The sequence below is a fragment of the Phocoena sinus genome, chromosome 19 (assembly GCF_008692025.1).
Source record: "Phocoena sinus isolate mPhoSin1 chromosome 19, mPhoSin1.pri, whole genome shotgun sequence".
NCBI lineage: Eukaryota > Metazoa > Chordata > Mammalia > Artiodactyla > Phocoenidae > Phocoena > Phocoena sinus.
The window spans coordinates 30,055,227-30,072,144 of NC_045781.1; the positions used below are offsets into that span (position 1 = coordinate 30,055,227).

At 38.3% G+C, this 16,918-nt stretch overlaps 2 protein-coding genes across 3 annotated transcripts in view; both read left to right on the top strand.

The window, feature by feature from the left end:
* LPCAT2 (lysophosphatidylcholine acyltransferase 2) overlaps positions 1 to 16,918 on the top strand; it is a 66,702-nt gene that overhangs the window by 37,280 nt on the left and 12,504 nt on the right. The gene's annotated exons all lie outside the window — the stretch shown is intronic.
* On the top strand, positions 9,842 to 11,643 carry CAPNS2 (calpain small subunit 2). The gene has a single exon (XM_032611821.1). The coding sequence runs from the start codon at positions 10,434 to 10,436 to the stop codon at positions 11,181 to 11,183; it is 750 nt and encodes a 249-aa protein (XP_032467712.1). The 5' UTR covers positions 9,842 to 10,433; the 3' UTR covers positions 11,184 to 11,643.

Consider the following 16,918-nt stretch of genomic DNA (forward strand, 5'->3'; position numbering starts at 1 on the left):
CAATCACACTTCTGCATGGACTGCTTCAATCGGCTCACGTATCAATTGTAACTGTTAAGTTTTCTTCACTTCTTTGTATAGTGTATAGACTTAGCTTTAGATATAGACCACGAGTTGGTCTTTAAAACGCTTTTGATCTCCAACATACTGGAAGGTAGAGAAAATAATCTGGAGAATTAACAACTAATGCATTTGACCTTTCTTTACCTCTTCCTTTTCTCTTCTCTTTGTCTCTCTGTCTTTCTCGCTTTCCTTTTTTTTTTTTTTTTTGTTTTTAACATACCTGCATGTCTGTGCCTGTGAAGATTTGCTTTGTTTTGAGAAGCTGAATTATGTAATCGTTGCCACACCCTGTGCACATCCCCACTTCCATGCTCTCTTGGAGGGATTTAGCTGGGAAATGTTCCATGGAAAAGACAAAGAAGTTCAGTAACATCATTGTTTATTTCTCTCTGAGTAGCTTATCTTGCTAAACTCAATATTTATGAGGGGTGGGGGAGGAAGAAGGGTGGGAAAGAGAGGGTGGGTTGTTCCTCTTGCTCTTTCATTTCAGTAGCTATAAATTTTTGCAGGGCAGAGGGCTCCTCCCATGTGCCTTTCCCACTTTATTCTCCTTTTCCCCTTCTTTCTTTTCTTCTCTCAATCTCTCCCCAAGTCTGGTGCAATTGTGGTTGGTATTTTGGGGAAGGGGAGAGATCTGTATATCTCTCCATGTTCCCTTACTCCTTCTTCCCATGTACATTCCTGGCAATTCTGCAAAAACTTCATAATGATTTTCGTCTCAGTCTGTCCTAAAAAAAAAAAAAAGTGCTGTCTATTCAGTTTCTTCTGACAATCTGATGTGTTCTTTTAGATTGTCAGATATGCGATGGCAGATGATTTCAAGGTCCAACAGAAATGGGGCATTCATGATCCAAAGCATAGCATGGCTCATTGGATTAGGATAGTTTTTTGTGGAGAGGTCTCATCTCTGAAAAAAAGGAAAAGAAGACCCTTTTCATCTTTAGGTTTCATTCAGCTTCTTTATTTTCCCAAATGTACACTGAACTCTCTGAATCAGAGGCTGATAGGGATTAGTCAAAAGTCCACATGAGTTAGAGACAGTTGAGAGCTGAGACAGTAGTTTAAAACAGTGGCTTCTCAACATTTTTTATATTCATAATTCAGTTTTCAAGACTAGATTTTTTTTGCCAACACTCTTGAAGGCATTTAAATACACTTAATGGGACTGAGAAACAACACTGGCTAAGTCAGAAATAATTATAACACAGTCATTTGTACAGTTATAAGAATATCTACACAGCATCACCTTATTTCATTCATTCTTCAACGCTGTGTTATTGAGCAGAGCCATGTGCTGCCCTGCCAGCAGTATCTTACGTACCTACGAGACAAAGTCCTCAAATATTGCAGCACACATATCATCTTTGTTGCTAGTTTGACAGTATACCATGTTATCTGCCTCTTACCTCTTACTAGTGGCAAGTCATCTCATCTGCACTATATCTCATGATACATTCAGGGTCATGTTCCGTCTGGCACACATCACCATAACGGTATGTATATTCGCTGGCGGCGAAGCTATATTTCAGGGATCAGCAGGCTTTTTTCAGCAAAGAGCCAGATTGTATAAATGTTTTTGACTTTGTGGGACATTTGGTCCTAAACTTTCAGTATAATTTGTACAACTGAATAGAAAAGTTAATCCATCCCACTCAGAAAGATTTCTCTGTTTATTTTCAGTCACTTAAGCCACATAAATGCCCTGTCCTAACTCTCAGCTTGAAAATCTGCATAATACAGCACCCTACCTTCTCTAACAGGGAAGGGCAAGCAAGGATGCTTGTTATTATATGCTCATTGTTTGCTCATGATTTAACACTTGAACTAATGCCAAGAACGGGGCAGACAGGAAGAACTCGGATAAAGAAACACATTCATTCCACACAATGCAAAAGAGTAATAAAAGATCTCCAGAATAGCCAAAAATGCTGGATTGTCCAAGTGCTAAAGTATACACACACTTTCCTGTTCTAATATTTAAACAAAGGACATAGTAATGCCAGAAGAACTAAGTACCAGTTAGAAGGCCGAAATGGGAAAAATCAGGACAGTTTTCACATTTTTTAGAGAATGGAAATAGTAACCAACTATCTAAATTTTCTTAGCCTGTGGTCTGTTGTGTGCATAATGGTTTTGGTAAAAAGAGAGTGAGCTCATGCCAGACTATAGCTGAGTGATTAGAAATCAGTCTCTCTCATCTGTGAAGATGAATGATATACCACTAGTTAGAAATGGGGAGGATGTCAGTAAGAAGTAGACAGATTTGGTGAGAATAAAGATTCAGAATGACCCCCTTTAAATCAGATGTGGAACGATGGTGGCTATAAGCCTTGACTGCAATCCTTCAATCAGTCCTTAAACTTTACCAGCATGCTTTATTTTCATCAGTTTAGGAAATATAGCAGGTGACAGTCAGCAAACTACAGCTGATAGACCAGATCCAGTCTGATGCCTATTTTGTAAATAAAGCTTTATTGGGACACCAACCACGCCCATTTGTTTATGTACTGTCTATGGCTGCTTTCATAATACAGTGCCAGAGATGAATAGTTGCAACAGTGAAGTCTTCTATCCTATTTTTTAAATTGAAGTATAGCTGATTTACAATGTTGTGTCAGTTTCTGGTATACAGCAAAGTGATTCAGTTATATTTATGTATTCTTTTTCAGATTCTTTTCTATTATAGGCTATTACAAGATATTGAATTTTTTTCCCTGTGCTACACACTAGGACCTCGTTGTTTATCTGCTTTATATCTAGTAGTGTGTATCTGTTAATCCCAAGCTCCTAATTTATCCCTCCTCCACCCCCCTCTTCCCCTTTCTTCTATCCTTTAAATTTCCAGTTCGGGTTTGATGTGTACTTTAGTATTTCATAGCTCATGTGAAAAGAACTCATCTTGATTCCAATCTCAGTTAATCAGGATTTGTTATATGAAATCTAAAGCTCATATGATATAATTAACAGAAGAAGGCTATAACTTTCTGAGTGGGCTAGATGAACATTCTTATCCAGTTGTACCAGTCATCCTGAAAGTTTGATGGCCTATATGTCTGACCATTTCCTTCTTCAATTCTCATGATGACTTAACTTCCCCATGTAGTCCAGCATAATATTTTCCCTCCCTGAGTGTTCTTACACTAGAAATATCCTTTTAAGCATGAGAATTGTATGCTTTCTTTTTAGCTTCTCAATGCAAGTCTACCTAGGAGACACTTAGAGGAAACAGAAAGGAGAGGGCATTGATTAAAGCTCGATTTTTTATTGGAACAAGTGAGCAGTGGCCTCCTCCAAGAGCATAAAGAGGTAAAGAACAGGGCTTTGTAAGGAGCAAATTGTGTCAGACCAATTTAATTTCCTCCTATGACAGAGTGACAGTCTAAGATGATAAAGAAGAAGAAATAGATATTATCTATATGGACTCTAGAAAGGTTTTTGATTTCATCCAACGTGACATTCTCATCAATAAATTAGGAAGGTCTGGTCCAGATCATGTTGCAGTTAGGTGAAAGCCCCACTTGACAGAGAGCCCTCACTGAAAGTGGGAGCTGTGTGTCCTGTGTTATTCTAGACCTGCTTCAGTCCCCCCACCTTGGAGTTCTGTCTGGAGGAGCAACATATTTGATAGGTTACCGGAATACTTTTGAAAACCAGACAATACGTCAAAGTGAGGATAAGGGTATGTAAGTATGTCTTTAAAAGTTGTAGAACCAGACCCAAGAAAAAGATTAAATTACAGTCATATATAACATAAAAATACTTGGGCATGAGAAGGAAACTGAATGCAAGGTAAGAACGAAGCTGCAGTCACCACTTCATGGCACATGAAGATCTAGACTCACAGCATTCTAGAGCTGAAAGGATGTTTAGTGTCAAATTGCCCATCTTCCTCATTTCTCAGGAAGCTTCCAGCCCAAAAGAGGAAGTTGTATGCTGAAGGCTACAGAGCTGGTTAGTTGCAGCACTGGGAACTCCTAGTTCAGTATTCTTTTTACTACAAACCATCTCTGGACTTTTTAAAAATAACTTTCTTGAGGCATATTTTACATATCATAGCATTCAGCCAATTTCAAGTATACAGTTCAATGATATTTTTAGTAAATTTACCAAGTTGTGCAACCAGCACCATAAATCAGTTTTAGAGTTTTTCCATCACCCCATTATGATTCCTTGTGTCATTAACTGTTAATTCCTGTCACCTACCTATCTCTCAACCCTAGGCAACCACTATAGTAAGTCCTCCTGCATTGTTCTAGACCTGGTCTAGAATAAAGACTAGAATAGAGACTTGCCTTTTCTGGACATTTCATATAATGGAATCTTACAATATACAGTATCATGTCTGGCTTTTATCACTTATTGTAAGTTTTTGAGCTCCATCCATGTTGTTGCCTGTATCAGTAATTCACCCCTTTTTCTTGCCAAATAGTACTCCATTATATGAATTTATCACATTTTGTTTATTCATTCACCTGTTAGTCGATATTTAGGTTGTTTCTACTTTGGAACTATTATGAATAGTGTTGCTAGTAGCATTCGTGTGTCACTGTTAACTTTTTAAGTTCAATAACTCTTCCCCCTCAAATTGAGGTTAAAATTTCCATTGAATATGGCCTCTTCCCCTACTCTTTTTCTCCAGAGCTGCACAGTGGAGTTCCCCCAGACAGCAACCAAAGTTCCTATTAATGTTCTAATAAATAGCCTTAGGGGATTAAATAGTCCAGAGAAGAAAAGGCTTGTTAATCTAATAACAGTCTTTTATTCTATGATGGCTTATGAGAAACTGTTAGCCAAATGCTTTCCATCTTAGCAGAAAATAAATGAGAGGAATTGGATTTAAACTTCAGCGAAAAACACTTCAGATGGTCATAAGGAGGCACATTTTATATGACAATGGATGCTGTCAAGTTAATTTGCAATATTATAAAAACAAAGCCCGTGTAATTTCCTCAGAAGCTTATATGAATGGATTTAAATCTGTCTGAGGCCAGATGGCCCCTTGTGATCCCCTAAAGGGAAGAAAGTCCTTTTGTGGTGCTTCTTCAGTGTGGTAAAGGAAGACATTTGGCCTTTGGTGTTTACAGAGACCATTTCACGGTGCCCATGAGACCAGTTATTGGAGTCATTGTGCCATAAAACCAGTTGATGGAGAGTTTTCTATAAACCACTAAGTGTGGCAGGAGACATTGCTCTCATGTCCTACACAGAGCAGTGTCTCCCAGCTACTATTCTCTCCCTAATAATAGCTAGAATAATCATTATTTAATTCTAGAATTGTACAGTTTATAAAGTAATTTTACGTTTAATCTCCTTTTGACTTCATATTTGAGCCTTAGTAGTTTCCAGAGTAACCTGTGAGATAGACTCTGTCACATGGCAGTTCAGAGTCCTTTCCAATTTCATTCTATTCTATTGAGTTGCCTTTATCTCCCATCGTTCTCAGCAGTAAACTCTCATCACACTGGACTACTCATTATCTCTTGAATACCACACATGCTTTAGTTCCTCTATCTTTTCACTACACCACCCCTTTATATATATATATATATATCTTGTCTTTTTGGAGAACTCTGACTTAGCCTATGGTCAGGCCTACACATTACCTCTTCTGTAGGTAAATGTTCTCCTTTCCTTTCCTCAGCAGAACGTATTGTTCCCCTTTTGGGCACCCATATTGGTTTGATAATCCTATGCAATATATTAGTTGTGTGACCTTTTATAAGTAGATTAACTTCTCTGAGTTTTCCTTTCCTTATTTCAAATGCTTTTATGTCTTTCATGGAAATTCTATAAAATCGATATACCAAAGAATGTTATATACAAATGTAATAGTTTAGTATTAATAGTAGAAATGTGAAAATAGACCTCAGATTATAGTTACAACACCTAGTTTTCTGTGGGTTTCTTTGATCCTTGAGGACAGCAATCCTGATGTTTTCATCTTTCTCTCCTAAACATTGAGTCCAAGTCCTGAAACATAATAAAAGAAATTGAATCATTATGAAGTAGGCAGGGGAGATACTATTATCATCAGTTTGCAGATTGAAATTAAGGTCCAAAATGCTGAGTGATATAAGGATTTAGTTATGTCCTGGCCACTTTTCCCTGAGTTTACCAATAGAACTTCCAAAGACTGCTGAAGGGCTTGTACCCTGACTCTACCTAGTATCAAGGGTGAGGTTTCTCAAAGTATTATCTGGGACTATCTGTCATAGACTGACTTCTGAAGATACTTATTAAAAATATAAAATCTCACAAATGTAATTTTGAGCAAAGAGAATCCAGACACACAAAATCAGAAAAGAGAGGACAGTACTACCAAATTTACAGAAATAAGAAGTATTATGAAACAGTACTATGAGCAACTGTATGCCAACAAATTGGTTAACCTAGATGTAATGGACAAATTCCTAGAAATGTACAACCTACCAGGACTGAATCATGAAGAAACAGAAAATATGAACAGACCTAACTAGTAAGGAGACTGAATGAGTAATTTTTTTAAAAACTCCCAACAAAGAAAATCCCAGGACCAGATGGCTTCACTAGTGAATTCTACCAAATGTTTCAAGAAGAGTTAACACTAATCCTTCTCAAACTCTTCCCAAAAATTGAAGAGGAGGGAATACTTCCCAACTCATTCTATGAGGCCAACATTATCCTGACACCAAGTTCAGAAAAAGATAGTACAGTTGACCCTTGAACAACACAGGCGTTAGGGGAACCAAACCCCGTGCAGTCGAAAATCTCCATATAACTTTATAGTCGGCCCTATGTATCCATGATTCTGCATCCACAGATTCAACCAAGCTCAAGTGTAGTACTGTAGTATGTATTTATTGAATAAAATCCTAGTAGAAATGAAGGCACATAGTTCAAACCCGTATTGTTCAAGTGTCAACGGTACATGAAAAGAAAACTACGGACCAATGTCCTATATGAATTGTTTTTGTAATTTATTTATTTTGGTCTTAATTGCAGCAGGCGGGCTCCTTACTCGCCAACTCCTTTAGTTGCAGCACGTGTGCTACTTAATTGCAGCACATGTGCTCCTTAGTTGCAGCTCATGGGCTCCTTAGTTGTGGCATGCATGTGGGATCTAGTTCCCTGACCAGGGATCGAACCCATCTCCCTTGCATTGGAAGGCAGATTCTTAACTACTGCACCACCAGGGAAGTCCCCCATATGAATATTGATGCAACAATTCTGAACAAAATACTAGCAAACAGAACTTAACAGCACACAAAGAGGATTTTACATCATGACTAAGTGGAATTTATTCCTTGAACGCAAGGGTGGTTCAACATATGAAAATCAATCAATGTAATAAACCACATTAACAGAATGAAGGGGGAAAAAACAGTTACCTCAATCGATCCAGAAAAAGCATTTGACAAAATTCAACCCCCTTTCAGATAAAAACACTTAACAAACTAGGAATAGAAGAAAAGTATCTCAACATAATAAAAAACCATATATGAAAAGCCCACAGCCAACAGCATACTCAATGGTTTGAGCCTGAAAACCTTTCCTCTAAGATTAGGAACACAAAAGGATGCCTGCTTTCACTACTCCTATTCAGCATAGTACTGGAAGCCCTAGCCAAAACAGTTAGGCAAGAAAAGAAATGAAAGGAATATGAGCTGGAAAGGAAGAAGAAAAATTATCTCTGCTCACAGAATACATGCTCTTATATGTAAAAAAATCCTGCAGACAACTCACACACACACAATTGTTAGAACTAATAAACTAATTCAGCAGAGTTGCAGGATACAAATCCACACACAAAACTTAGTTGTGGGGACTTCCCTGGTGGCTCAGTGGTTAAGAATCCGCCTGCCAATGCAGGGGACACGGGTTTGATCCCTGGTCTGGGAAGATCCCACATGCCGCAGAGCAACTAAGTCCGTGCGCCACAACTACTGAGCCTATGCTGTAGAGTCTGCAAGCCACAACTACTGAAGCCTGCATGCCACAACTACTGAAGCCCATGAGCCTAGAGCCCATGCTCCACAACAAGAGAAGCCACCACAATGAGAAACCCGTGCACCGCGACAAAGAGTAGCCCCTGATCACCACAACTAGAGAAAGCCCGCGCGCAGCATCAAAGACCCAATGCAGCCATAAATAAATAAATAAAAGAATCTGCCTACCAATGCAGGGGATACAGGTTCGATCACTGGTCCGAGAAGATCCCACATGCTGTGGAGCAACTAAGCCCGTGCAATGCAATTACTGACCCTGCACTCTAGAGCCCGCATGCCACAAGTACTGAAGCCCACGTGCTTAGAGCCCATGCTCCGCAACAAGAGCAGCCACTGCAGTGAGAAGCCTGTGCACCACGCCGAAGACCCAATGCAGCCAAAAATAAATAATTTTTTTTAAAAAAAAACTTAGTTGTGTTTCTATACACTAACAATAAACAATATGAAAAAGAAATTAAGAAAGTGACTCTATTTACAGCAGCATTAAAAAGAATAAAATAGGAATAAACAACCAAGGAGGTAGAAGACTTGTACACTGGAAACTACAAAGCGTTGTTCAAAGAAATTTAAAAAGATGCAAATAAATGGAAAGACATCCTGTGTTCATGAATTGGAATTCTTAATATTGTTAAGAAGTCAATACTACCCAAAGTGGTCTACAGAGTCCGTGCAATCCCTATCAAAATCCCGACAAAAATTTTTTTTACAGAAATCAGAAAATCCATCCTAAAATTCATATGGAATCTCAAAGGATGCTGAATAGACAAAATAGTCTTGCACAAGAACAAAGTTGGAAGTCTTACACTTCCTGATTTCAAAACTTACTACAAAGCTACAGTAATCCAAATAGTGTGGTACTGGCATAAAGACAGACATATGAACCAATGGTATAGAATAGACAGCCCAGAAATAAACCTGTGTGTGTGCATACAAATGATTTTCGATAAGGTGCCAAGACCATTCAATGGGGAAAGAACAGTCTTTTCAACAAATGGTACTGAGAAAACTGGATAACCACATGCAGAAGAATGAAGTGGACTCTTAGCTTATGCCATATATAAAAATTAACTCAAAATGGGTCTAAGAGCTAAAACTATTATAAAATGGGGGACTTCCCTGGTGGCACAGTGGTTAAGACTCTGCGCTCTCTGTGTAGGGGGCCCGGGTTCGATCCCTGGTCAGGGAACTAGATCCCACATGTGCGCCACAACTAGGAGTTCACCTGCCACAACTAAGGAGCCCACGAGCCGCAACTCAAGTGTTGAGCCCATGTGCCACAACTAAGGAGCCCATGTGCCACAACTAAGGAGCCCAACTAGGGCGCCGCCTGCTGCAACTAACTAGGGAGCCACCTGCCGCAACTAAGACTCAGTGCAACCAAATAAATAAATAAATATTTTTTAAAAGATGGTTAAAATGGTAAATTGCACATTACATGTATTTAACCACAATTTTAAATTTTTTTAATTAAAAATTTAAAAACAAGATACAAAAAAGTATATGCTATATGATTCTATTTATTTAAGGTACAAAAATGAATCTGTGGTGTTAGATGTCAGGACAATGGTTAGTTACCCTTGGGAGAGGAGAATAACTGGAAAGAGGCATGAAGAGGCTTTGGAAGTCCTGATGATGTTCTATTTCTTGATTGGGGTGTTATGACATGGATATATATATATATATATATATATATATATATATGAAATTCTTTGAACTATATATTTGTGATTTGTACAGTTTTCTATGTGAATGTTACACTTCCAAAAGATTCCAAAAACGTAAATCATGAGCCCCACAGCAGACTATACAGAATCAGAATCTCTGAGGATGGGACCTGAGGACTCTGCATTTTAAAAATCCCCCTTCCAAGTTTTTCTTAAGAACATTGGATGCTGCAGATCTTTGCTAAAGGAAGAGAATTAGGTAAATATTTTTCCAGTGCCCCAGAATTATTCAGTTGTACTCTAACAATATATATTCCTTAGAAAAGAAATTCTTGATATCCTTGAGTCATTTAACTTCTCCTGTTAGGAAACTCCACATCATCTTTCAGGTGCTGAGAAAGAGAACTAAAAATAGTAAACAGCATATAGAAATGTAGAGTTTAATATATTACACTTAAAAATATGATTTCTTCTAATTTGTCAGACATACTATAACTTAGGAGTATTTTATTGACGCCCTCTGAAAAATGGCAGGTGCTAGGACCTAGTGGAATTCAGGCAACTAGGGTAGGAGGTGTACCCTGGGTGTGGTACAGTGCAAGCAAGTACAGAAAAGCCAGTTCTTCTGCATGTAAACTACTTAGACTGCATTTCATCTCTCTCATACCACCTCCAAGATTTCAGCAGCCTTTACCCTTTACCCTTTCGGTAAACCAAAAGCATGTTTCTTGCAAAAGCTCTATTGGAAGGAGCAGATCAAGGTCAAGGTCTTGGACAAGCTCTTGGAGACCTTCTTGGAGGAGGCAGTCAGAAAAGTAGAGGAGCAAGAAATATTGGAGGGATAGTTGGAGGAATTGTGAATTTTATCAGTGAGGCTGCAGCTGCTCAGTATACCCCGGAACCACCACCCACTGAGCAGCATTTCACCAACGTGGAGGCCAATGAAAGTGAGGAAGTTAGGCGGTTTCGGCAACAATTTGCACAGCTGGCTGGACCAGACATGGAAGTGGATGCCACTCACCTAATGAATATTCTCAACAAAGTCCTGTCTAAGCACAAGGATCTGAAGTCTGACGGCTTTAGTCTTGACACCTGCCGGAGCATCGTGTCCATCATGGACAGTGATACAACTGGAAAGCTGGGCTTCAAAGAATTTAAGTATCTCTGGAGAAACATCAAGAAATGGCAGTGTGTTTATAAGCAATATGACAGGGACCATTCTGGGTCTCTGGGAAGTTCTCAGCTGCGGGGTGCTCTGCAGGCAGCAGGCTTCCAGCTAAAGGAACAACTTTACCAAATGATTGTCCGCCGATATGCCCATGAGGATGGAAGTATGGATTTTAACAACTTCATCAGCTGCCTGGTTCGCCTGGATGCCATGTTTCGTGCTTTCAAATCCCTGGATAGAGATGTGGATGGCCTGATTCAGGTGTCTATCCAAGAATGGCTGCAGCTGACCATGTATTCCTAAAGTGGGCACTAAGTCGGGACTACCCTGGGGGACAGGAGTGCTGGAAGCTTAGCCATGCTCTCTGCACGGTTGCGGTTACCCCATCCAAAGCTGTCATTTCCTGCCAACTTCTTTCATAACCCAACCTGTTTCTGAACTTGTGCTGCCCTTTACTGCTTAATTAAACAGATTTTTCATGAAAAATATTCTGAGTGGTTTGTATGTCGGCTTTTTGAGACACAGGATTAATATGGACTTATATATGTGATGGGAGTGCAAGGCAGGCTTTAACGGAGTAGATTTTAATAGGTCATTTCTTATTTGGTGAATGAATTCCAAAGAGCAGGAAAGCTGTTGTTGTTATTGTTAAGAATGGAATTTTGAAAAAAATCCTGGAATAAATCAAGAAAGCTCTCAGGAGATACATTTTTTTTCCTTTAAAAAAGGTGAGGAGGCAGGAAATTCAAAACCTGTTTTTCTCTTAATTCACATCTGGTCTTTCTATTACATTTTTTTTAAAAAAAGTGTTTTCCTGGTAACCTGCTTAACTGTATAGAAACAGGTTCAGAAATGTGAAATTAAGCAGTTTTATAAAAGGTAGTATTTTTTTAAATGGTGATACAACTATCTAAAATCTAGAATTCTTTAGTCCCTTTTCCCTAGCAAAATAAGCATGTAACAGTTTTGTTTTTATATAATTGTAAGAGGATCAGGGCATTGGGGAATGGAAGAGTGTACTTATAGTTGAAATGTCTCCTGGTTGCCTTAATGAATCAAAGTGATCGCTCTTACATGTACTTCAAAATCAGGCACGCCCTGCTGATGTTAGCCAGCTCTTGTCACGTCTTGCCCTGCCTCAGAGCAAAGAATATTCTTTCATTTGTTTGAAAACTGCAGACAGGAAAAAAAGTAAACAAAGAAAATGTACACAAATCATAACCAGTTATTTGGTATCTAAAGCCATAGAGAGATGTATAAATATCTATAAATGTTGCTGAGTCTTTATTGCAGTGGTTCTCAGCCCTGACTGTAATTTAGAATCACCGGGAGAGCTCTTGAGCTGAGTCCCACTCCATATGAGTTAAATACAAATCTTTAGAGGTGGAGCTCAGAGATGAGTATTTTTTAAAGCTCCCTGGGTGATTCTGATGAGCAACCAAGGTTGACAGCCACAGCTTTAAGGTTAGTCTGTCTTCACTGTATTTTTCATATTAGTCTCAGCTGAAAACTGAGGTCCCCACAGGAGTCAGTGTTGCCAGCTTCCAAAAAAAAGAAGATAGGAGTATGGAGAAACTGCCACCCAAAAAGCAGGGGTAGTTGCACCTTTCTTGTGAATGGCCCTTGGTTTGGCTTTTTCATTTTGATTCAGGTGGTGATAACGGGGCAAAGAGAATCCAGGAATCCCCGGCCAATAGACTCAGATCGAGAGGCTGCATTTTCAAGTGCTCTGTTCATCTGCCTATTTAATTGGTTTCTACCCTCCTGCTTCTCTGGGTTTTAATGCATTCCCTCTCTCCCAGTCTACTTTGGAGGATCATCCTGAGTTTGAAGATAAATCCTTCCTTTTTGACTCATTTAGAGGAAAGCTGTAACTGTTGAAATGATGTAACTAGCCTGTTAACAGCCCTCAGCTGCCTGTTAGAAATCCCCAGTGAAAATAGGACAGGTTGGCATTTGGCCTCTGTGGACACCATTATCACCATCGTATAATATTTATGATATACCACATGCGTGTAATTCTGAATTGAGCCAAGCCTAGCGATCACGTCCGCTTTCCTCAAGGGACTTGTAATTTAAACTTGGTCTGGGGAGCTACTTAAAACAGGTGTGGTTATATTAGAATGAGGCTGCAACCTCACATTAATATCAGGATCCCTGTTTTAGAATATGGCCACTAGTATGTTAGGCATGGCTGTAGTAATATAGCCAGGAAAGGGGAAATCTGCCAAGATGCCTTTTAAGGTCTCAGAATATTAAGTTTATAATTTAACCTTTCCACATGATGGTTGGGGAAAAGAAAACGTAGCCCCACTTTTCTCCCCTCACTTCATTTTAAATGTTTTATGAAAGTTAAGACAATTATCTCACACTAGGGGTGGTATTAAGTATTTCTCTTGCTCTTCAAGTTAAGGGATTACCTACTTTTATGATTCTCTTCCTGCATGCACAGGGCAAAACATCCTGAAGTTACCTAAGTTTCTCTTGTTCTTTTCTGAATTTGTGTAAAATTGGACAAATAACCCCAGGGACTGGAGTGGATCCCAGAAAATTTAGTCCAGAGTCTGGATTTTTCCAAGTAAACAAACCTTTGGCATTGTGTAGAACCAATAGCCTAACAAGTGATTGAATTTCTTAATTTCCATCCAATGGGTTTTTTTGTTTGTTTGTTTGTTTGTTTGTTTTAGTTGGCGTTTTAAAGGCACATCTTCAGTGTAAGAGGGAGTATTTACCTGATAATTTTTTTCAAATGTTGCCTTTTCTACATGGAAGACTACTGATAGCCTAAGATGAAGGGCTTTCATTAATATAACTCCATCTCATTTTCAAATTTCTAAAAGCAATACAATCAATGTAGTAAGTTGAAAATAATAATGATTTTGTTTAAATGTGAAATTATACATCTACATTTTTTAATTTCAAAATATCCCGTATGATTTTGAAAAACACCTTAGTCTTGATTTAATACACTGAATTCTGTAACCTATAATAGCAGGAAAAAGAAGTGTGTTCTGTACCTAAGAACAGCAAATGTCCAAAAACATTCAAAATTTGTATATCATCTTAAAGGTCACTTTTAAAATATTTTTTGAGTAATAGTGCATGTGATTTAAAAGTTGATTTATGTATCAACTTCAATCAGAAATTTCATCAGTAATATTGCACAACTAACCCATAGTCAGGCCTTAAAAAATATTTGCTGAGGCACCTGCAGGGCACTGATACTTAATGTATGTATTAATCTTGAAGTGCTTTCAGAATTACTTTTTTTTAAATGTCTATTTTTAATGCTAAGTGGATTAAAACAATTTAATTCCTAGAAAATTGATAATACCATTATGCAGGTGGGTAGAAATATGCTCTAAATAAGAATATTGAGGTAAACAGAATACCTCTTGCCTGACTCTCCTGGACAACTGAGAATTTATTGAATTTGAATAATAATACTCTTCCTGAGGAGTTCCATTAGTTTTTAAAGGAAAGAACCACAGCTTTGAGGAATAATTTTTTACCATGGGACTGATTTGAACTTGAAAAATTAAAGGAGTGTATTTTGCTGTATACTTTTTTATTATCTGTTTTTGAATATATTTTATCAACTTGCCTGCTTTAATTTGAATGATTGGGTGTCAGGTAAATGTTTAGGTAAATGTTAATTGTCATTGTGGCAATAGTGAGTTTTGTGACCTCAAGTAAAACTTACATCTCAATTTTTCATTAGTAAAAATGAAGAAGTTGAACGGATGATTTCTAAGATTCCTCCCAGTTCTAAATTTTATTATTCTGAAATTGGAACCTTAAAATGTATTATTTTATTAGTCCTATAATGAAATCTCTCAGAATAATTTCTATGCTGCCTTTTGTCCTTCACATTACTAGGATGAAAACTTACATATAGTTTCTCATGTGATTGATTGTCAAGAGTCTGCTTTAATATTCTTTTGTCGGTCAAAGCCACTCATATAAAACTGTTAAAGAAAACCAAGGGTCCAGAATATTACCTTTATTCATGAATAACAGTAATACTAAGGGTCCTTTACATTTCTCTTTCTCCATCTGAAAAATAAGCTATAATGCTTGACTTGTATTATACATAGGGTCCGGTAGTATAGATAAAAATTGGATGCCTCACAATAAATCAAAGGCGTATTTCCAGTCATACTACCTATGACCATATCCTCAGTGTCCATAGATCATTCTTTTTTTAAAATTTATTTAATTGAAGTATGGTTGATTTACAATGTTGTGTTAATTTCCACTGTACAACAAAGTGATTCAGCTATACATATATATACTTATTTTCATATTCTTTTCCATTATGGTTTATCACAGGATATTGAATATATTCATAGGTCATTCTTATATCTATACTTCAGAACTTCTTTTTTTTTGAATTTTAGAATTTTATTTTTTTTATACAGCAGGTTCTTATTAGTTATCCATTTTATACATATTAGTGTATAAATGTCAATCCTAATCTCCCAATTCATCACACCACCACCACCACCCACCTCCCCGCCATTTTCCCCCCTTGGTGTCCATACATTTGTTCTCTACATCTGTGTCTCTATTTCTGCCCTGCAAACCGGTTCATTATACTTCAGAACTTCTATTCAAGATTTCTGTGTTGCTTAGTGGAGAAAACCAATTGCAGAATAAATTTACCTTTATTGAGCATATATTCACGGTACCATAAGCTGTTCAGCCTCTAAGCCCTAATGAACAACAGCCCTCCATAGTACAGAAGAAAATTAAACGTTAGTGGCACAAGGAAAATTATGTCCCTTAAAACTCTACCTTCTCTGAAACTTCTGGGGTGATGAAAATATCGTAGCCATCAATTGTGATGGTGGTTACCCTGGTGTCTGCATTTTTTCAAAGAACATCAAACTGTACACTTAAAATGGATGCTTTTTATTGACTGTAATTGATACCTCAATAAAGTCGATTAAAGGAAAGGCAGAAAAGAGCTGTCTTAGAGGCTGGTAATCAGACAAAAATGGAAGTCGGATGACCTGAGTTTTAAATCCTAGGAAGAAACCCTGTTACTTTAGGGAAATCTTGAATCCTCTGTTTCTACCTTCTCCAATGAGAAAGTGAAGGTAAATTATTCCTTTTTAGTTCCCACCCTGCAGCAAGATAAAGTAGTATGGTGACAGTGAGTCTTGGTTGCTTTGAGAAGCTGAGGAAAGCTACAAGGTTTTTTTTCCCTAGAAAAATGTACATATAAAAAGGGCTGGGACTTCCCTGGCGGTCCAGGGGTTAAGACTCCATGCTTCCACTGCACGGGACACGGGTTCAATCCCTGGTCAGGGGTTAAGACTCCACGCTTCCATTGCAGGGGGCAAGGGTTCCATCCCTGGTCAGGGAAATAAGATCCCGCATGCCCTGTGGCTCAGCCAAAAACAAACAAACAAACAAAAAGGCATACCCTTTCAGAGGCTTCACAGCCTTCCCTTTCAAGCTCATCTATGAAACCCCAGTGAAAAACACTGCCTAAGTGTCTTAAGGTGAACCCAAAGTATCAATAGTAGGTGAGAGTAAGTGAGGAAAAGGTAGCATCGTTTTTTAGTACCTACCTGTGTGTGCTAGGCAATGGGAATACACTGCACAGAGGAAGGCAATCCCTGCCCTACAGGAACTCTTGATGGTTGAAATGTAGATACTTACGCTCTTATCAGTGCCAAACATCTGCTAACCTATCAAGTATCACACTTAGCTTTGTTGTTACTAGTTCATAGTTCATCTGGCAACATGAAGATCTTGCTGCCAAAATGATTCCACACCTGGGATTATAATCATTGAGCTTATTGTCCTCTTCCTTTCTCCCTCCTCCTCCTCTCTTTCCCCCTCCATCTTTCTCTTCCACTCTCCATCTCACTTTTCCTTTCTCCTCTTCCCTTTTCCTTCTTGTTCTCTGTCTTCTATCTCTTCCTTCCATCCTCCCTCCTTCTCTGCCTTGCCTCTCTCTCCCTTTCTTCCTCTCTTCCTTAAGCTTTCTCTCCTTTCTCCCCATTTCATCTTCTCAGTGTTCCCAT